Source organism: Amia ocellicauda, chromosome 15 (assembly GCF_036373705.1).
Source record: "Amia ocellicauda isolate fAmiCal2 chromosome 15, fAmiCal2.hap1, whole genome shotgun sequence".
Classification (NCBI taxonomy): domain Eukaryota; kingdom Metazoa; phylum Chordata; class Actinopteri; order Amiiformes; family Amiidae; genus Amia; species Amia ocellicauda.
Window position 1 is genome coordinate 3,917,405 of NC_089864.1, and position 6,811 is coordinate 3,924,215.

The following is a 6,811-nucleotide window of genomic DNA, read 5'->3' on the forward strand; positions in this document are numbered from 1 at the left end:
ACCATTGCATACACCAAAAAAAAAAAAAACTTGTAGAAGGGATTTCTGAAGAGTTTATTTCCAGTTCAGCTTATCAAAAATACTCCAAGTATGTACAGTAGGGGTGTACACCTCAAGACCTAGAGAGTCCAATTGCTTTTTAATAAGACCTCTGCTCTTAAATGATCCACATTACAGTGATTTGCTCTAGATGATCGGACATTGAAACTGTTCGGCTAAATAGCAGAGACCCCCCGAGCTCCACCACAGCCCTCCAGGACCGGAGACGCACCCCCCCAGCTGAAAGAAAATATTCCCGTTTCCAATACCAAAGTAAAGACCTCAGAACTTGGGAACACTGACATCTGCCTCAGCACCCCCCCTCCAATCCACATAACAAGGATTAATTCTTCACCAATCCAGCAAGTGCTCTGAAACAGGATTCATACAGTGCTCCACAAAATACACGATCACAAGCGAGTGTGTGACTGCTTTCAACCTTAATTCAGAGCAAGACCACCTAAGAGAGGGGCAGAACCTTGAACCTGCAAAAGGGTAAGAACAGATACTCTAGTTGATGGTGTTGCTCCATCGATCGCTTTCAGTGGTTATTTTGGTGTACAAGTTTAAGTAGTTTTAAAGGCTTAGTTAAATCTGGCACAAAGCACCAATTAGATCCTCCTCAGTGAGGACAGGGGTGAAGGTGATTGGCAGTCACAGCATTCAAGGCAGGAGAACAGGGTAGAAAAAGCTGTAAGCCCTTAAAGCATTCCATTGGCTTCACAAACATCAAGGGCAAATTAAATATTACAAAACATATTTCACTGGTGTACAATTAATCACAACTAAGTCTGACAATTTAAGTACAAACTGCATAAGATTATAAATACAAGAACTGCTGTGCTGAAGGTCTAGGGTTGGATATTGAACATAAAGAGCACTCCAGGTTAGCCACAGTCCGGCATCAGATCACTGGCATTGTGCTGATCAAGGGCTTTCTGATGTGCCAGGGAGAGAATTCAGTGGTATTGCACAGATCATGACAAACACACAGCCCGTGCAGATTAGCAAGCTTAAACACTACAGTCCCTTCAGAAAGGGAGTTCCCTTATTGCACAGATCCCTGAACGCCACACCGCAGTGCTCAGAAACCCAGGAGAGCAGAGCAGGGCACCCCTTCACACCAGCAACTGAGTGAGTAAGTTAGTCTTCAAGTTTAAGTCCCTAAACTTGCCTTTCCGCAGCCAGCACACAAACAGGCAGACAGTTAGAGTATAGAAGTGTACGTTTATCCGGAGGAGATTGCTTGGCAAATATTAAGCACTTAAATCCCCATCTAAAATAAACAACAAAGACAAAATCCTTATTCCACCCTGGCCGTCAAGAGAGAAACCCAGGTGTCACACACATGGCCTATTGTCCTGCTCTTCAGGGGCCTCAGATCAGATTGTATAGGGGCAGTCAGTGAATCAGTTATTAGACTAAAGCCAAAAAAAAAAAAAGATCCAATCCATGACAGAGCAGGGGGTAACCCAGAAGCCTCATTAGCCCACTAGGATGAAAAAAGGGCAGGAGTTGTGAGCTACATGCACACTACAGCAAGGCATCTGTACAGCTGGTGTAGATTAACAAATTGTGCAGACCCAAAAGTGGGGGAAGGGTCAATGTTCAGTAGCCTAGGAGTCAAGTTAAACCATGGGGTACAGTATGGAGCGGCCTACAAGCAAAGGCCAAGTGGCTCCTGCCCAGAGCCGTGAAGATTCTCCAAGAACCTTCCACCCCAAAAGTCTGCATCTTACTACAGCCCCCCAAACAGGTGGATCTTGGCAATGGAGATAGTCTCGTAGGGGTCCTGGTGGCCCTTCTCGTAGATCACAAAGATGTATTTGCGGTCCTCCACCTTGTTGCCCCTCAGCGCGGTCATGGAGGAGTAGCCGCTGGGGCCTGTCCACAGCTTCACCAGGGCCGACTCCCAGGACGAGCCGTTCGTGAAGGACCAGCGCAGGGTGAGGTTGATCCCTGGGCACGGAGAGGGAGATGGTTGAAGACTGGTGTAGTGGGCAACACTCATTGCCAAGCAATTCATACATACACTGGAGCACACGTGGGTGGGAATGGGCTGAAGACAGACAATGGTCTGTATAAAACCTATTGGCTGCCAAACTGCATGTTATTGTATCTTAGAAGCTCTACTACACCTACTACCCTCCCCCAAAAAAAACACATTTAGGAAAATCAACGGGTTACAAAAAATGACCTTTGCCTTTCCACAGGTTCTACAGGTGTGCCCTGCATACTTTGGTCTGAGGAAAGTTTTAAAATCCTTTAAAATGGATCAAGTAGAGCCCATCCCCTGTGAATCCAAGGGAAAAAGTACAGACCAACATGCACTAAAAAGCAGATTTGACTACTTTAAAGTTTACCATTCAAGAGTGTTTGAAAACCAGAACTGCTTGAAGCCCACTCTGATGGAAGGACAGCAACCCTGACAGGGAGGGGGGAAAGAGAGACCCTAGCTCACAAATACTGACTCTTGTGCGTGTCGGCAGGGTTGGTGAAGAACAGCACCCCCTCCTTGACCAGCGCCCCTGCCGCCACCTCGGGGTCGATGAGGGTCTCGTCGAATCGCAGCGTGTCCAGCGGCAGCGTCTCGCACCCGTCGTCGCTGCGCACCACCAGCCGGCAGCGGCAATGGTAGCTGTTCTGGTTCCGGGCATTGATCACCACCGAACCGTCGGGCATCTCCACTGGCTGCATAGAACACATTGACTCGGTTATACTACAGCATTGCCTTTGTACAGGACTTTAAAAGGCCTGTAATCTCTGTCAATACAGCAGCACTTGGATTTAAAAGGCTGTCAAGGAAACCCGCGCTGATGACGTGCGATTGTCTGTGCGAACACGTTGCACAGCGGTATGCAAATATAGATTGACCGACAAGGACATCCTATCATTACATTTAGACCGAATGCAATGATTGGTCGATCCTTTTTTAGTCCTGTCCCTTCCACAGAAGACCATCTTTTTTACATTTAGACCACTTAAAATTATTGATTGCTATCAGGATGTGAAGAGACTTTCAACCAGTATAACAAAAAATGTTTCTGGAAAAGATTGCATACCCTACCTTTAAGCTTCAACCAGTGATTTCCCAACCTGTGGGCCGTGGCCCACTAGTAGGCCGTAGAGGTACTGAAGGTGGGCCACAAACTTTTTTTTTTTTTTTTAAATGCTTTTAAAATAGGAATACATTTTTTTGTTTAAAAATTATAATTAGGCCGGTCTTGGAAGGTTTGTTCGGTCTCCAAACCTTCGGAGGTTTTGAAGGTTTGTCACGCGACAATCAGATCTTTTTTTCCTTCTTGTCGATAGAAGTTAGCTGTATTCAAAACTGCATACTACATTTCAACATTACTGAAATGTTGGTATGTAGTACGTATAGTATGCAGTTTCAAATACAGCCATTGACTTCAGATGTCACTCGTAGTCCATCTACATTAAATAGTTTGATTTGTATAATGCCCATTACTTAAAAACCATTGTGTCAGCAGGTATTGGACCAGATTACATTTAAACAATGCATTTTGAAAACATACAATTACACTGATATTTAACTTTGTGAAAGAGTACAATCATCCATCTATCCATCTATCAGCATGCATGTGGACCACTCTTATTCTGCATTGTTTCATCTGCCATTGTGCAAGGTGTTGTGCAATATACTGCAAACCAAAAAAGTAAACAAATGTCTTGAAACACATCTGCAGTTTGGGAAATGCACAGAAGACACCCAAAAAGTTGAATAAGCTGTACAACTGAAAAGTGGTAGATCAATCTCCGGGATCATTTAAATCTACATTAGGATTAATGGGTCAATTGCAACGAACTGAAAGCAGCACACTAACTGGAGATGATCCAGTGGTTAGTCCGGAGATGCTTATTTATTTTGCAATTTACCCAATTATTATATAGGTGAAAAATGTATAAATGTTGACAAACTGTAGAAGGGAGTCTTTTAGTTAACCCAACTATTAAGGTTACCGTGTTCCATTGTCTTTCAGATTTACTACTTTCAGTATAGTGGTCTTTAAGGTTACTGAACACTGAGGTTTATTCACCGTACACCGTTTTAGTACAGATTCATTATTTCCGTCAATTTTCTCTATTGAATAAAATACAAGTTAAAGATAACGTGCATAGGTCACCACACATATAGTTTATTAACAGTAAAGTGCTTTTACTGGAAGGTTAACAGGTTTCATGGAAGTTAATAGCCTACATATATATAAACCATGTGCTTGTAAAAATAAATTAAAACTCGATCCCCTTTAAGATGCGTTAAAAAAAAAAAAAAGTCATTCAATTCAATACACTAGCTAATTATGTCATTGACAAATTATGCAAATATTTAATGTATTTAAAAATTTGTTTTTGGAATGGATTTTGTGGGTAATAGGCCTTAAAGATTTATGATGTTGATCAAGTGTGCCTTGGAATGGAAAAGGTTGGGAGGCCGTGGTTTAGACCAACCATGAATGCACACGGATTACAATAGATTAACAGCACACAGGAGAGTCGCCAGATGGGTTGAAGTCTATAGCCCTTTCATTCCTGTAGTCTTGGTACCATTAACAGCACGATTCCCACACAGTGTGTGCAGATTCATGGCCCGGATCCTCACAAGCTCACCTGGCACTCATCTGGGTTGAAGTCGCCGGGTTTCTTGGGCTGGTTGTAAGGGATGCTCTTGAGTGCTGCGCCGTTCCTCCAGGTGCGGCCGTGGTCGTCGCTCAGCACACAGAACACTCCGTCGCCCTGGATGGTCCCATGACCGCACACGATGAGGCGGCCCCGAGCCGGACGGAAGCGCTTCTGCAGGGGTGTTAGAGGGAGGAGACAGGATTGTGCACAAGTTAAGTCAGATTTGTTCCCTATAAGGGCTGGCATGCACTACCTACTGCTTCAGTTGTGCAGTACTGAATTAAGGAACCTATCCAATGGTCTTGCTTTACCCACCCCCACAGTACCTGGATGCCATAGCCTGGCCCTGGGGCAAAGGCCTTGGCCCCCAGCTCAGAGGACAGGTTCCTCGGGTGGCTCCAGCTCAGGCCGTCATCGGTGCTGTAGACGAGCATGGTGCTGGGCTGGGCGCACTGGGCACGGTGGAAGCAGAGCGAGTAGAGCAGGAACACCACACCAGTCTCCTCGTCCACCACCACCGAGCCCAGGTTCAGGCCGTCCGCCAGGGAGCCATCGTCCACGATGAACGAGGTGGGGCTCCACACCAAGCCTGGGGAGGGGGTTCAAAATTACTTAAGTTGTCTTTCTACATGTCAAGTACCAACAGGTAGCACAGAAGTAATCATAACATTAAAAATAGTTCTGAATGTCAACACTGGGACTAGAAGCACAAGTAAGCTACGCTCAAGAGATCAAATATCAGCCGTGTGATCCTGTAGCAGTTGATTGTTTTTGCAGCCTCACACCTGCACAGACTATAATAACGAGAGGAGACGCACCCCCATCTGTGGAGCGCCGCACCGCGATGAACTTGGCCCCAATGTCGCTGGAGGAGCTCTTGCGGGCCTCAGAGAAGGCCAGCAGGCTGCCCCGCTGGGTGAAGGTGACCAGTGGGATGCGGTAGGTGTTCACAGAGCCTGCACCCCCACTCACCCACAGCAGCTGCTCATCAAACACCAGGGGGTTCACCTGGGGAAGGAGGGCATTAAATACACCACCACACGACCACTGAAGACACTGCAAACTGACTCACTCCACAGCAGATTAAGTAACTTTCCAGCTTTGCAATATTGGGCTTTACAGCATACATATTATATACCATACATACACAAAATAGTTTAAAGTCAATTTGCTTCCAACTATACATTTTAATTGACATAAAAGAGTCCAAATGCAATCTGTTGACATTGAAACCTTAAGCAATTTCTTCAGTCTTAACATGGGTCTAAACATTGCATGGATGTCTTCTAGGTTGTGTCCCATAGAACAGATTAAGCTTCATCCTCTACAATGTTAAGTGAAAGGCGAGACCCTGCAATTCACAAGTTCCACTGCAAGTGAAGAGTTTATAATTACAGTAGACTGGTGTGCAAGACTCATGCAGTGCAGCCACTTTGATTACATTTCAAAATACTTCCTAACTTATCCATTAAAGGCAGTTTTCAGTGTTGCTTTCATAAGGAACAATGTGGCAATAGTTACATTAGTCCCAGTATGTGCTGTGGGTAAGAGCACCATCATTAGCAGAAAGCGGTCAGTTCAGTGCTCAGTGACGCAACACACGGAAGAGGCGACGGAAGTGACGTGGATTCAGTTACACAACAGGAAGCCAGCCGTAATAAAACCATTTTAAGGTTCACCGCTTTGATGGTCTGGACCGCTTGATTGGCTTCTACTAGATTTCGTCTGGTCGCTTGAAAATAAAACCCCATAACGTGCATTTCCGTTTCCTCTTCCTCTGCTCTATATTGTGATGGCATCGGTAGTAAAATTACCACTGCACAGCCAGCAATACCGGGGAAATAACGGAGAACTTACCGACAAGAGGTTTGCACCGACGAGCGGGATTAGAAGTAACAAGGCGACAACACCGCAAAGACCGGCCGCCCAAGCTCGGCCACTAACCCTGCAGGAGCCGGTCCACTGTGCGCTGCCCATCTCTGCGGAGCAACTACCGCAAAAAACATAGAAAACGTGCCACCGAGACGCTTTTTAAGGTGGATACATCTTGTCATATGACTACGGTTTGACCCACATGGCTCCTCTGGTCATGTGTTCCACGGAAAGCAGACAGGGCAGGGTACTCGGAAAC

General features: G+C 45.5%; 1 protein-coding gene across 1 annotated transcript; it reads right to left on the minus strand.

Annotated features, from left to right (window-relative positions):
• Window positions 1–30: 30 nt before the first annotated feature.
• On the minus strand, window positions 31–6,777 carry neu1 (neuraminidase 1). Its single transcript, XM_066724706.1, has 6 exons — window positions 6,538–6,777; window positions 5,499–5,688; window positions 5,007–5,269; window positions 4,669–4,851; window positions 2,511–2,730; window positions 31–1,998 (listed from the first exon to the last, which is right to left on the minus strand). The coding sequence occupies exons 1-6, from the start codon at window positions 6,655–6,657 to the stop codon at window positions 1,778–1,780; spliced, it is 1,197 nt and encodes a 398-aa protein (XP_066580803.1). The 5' UTR covers window positions 6,658–6,777; the 3' UTR covers window positions 31–1,777.
• Between the last annotated feature and the right edge of the window lie 34 nt (window positions 6,778–6,811).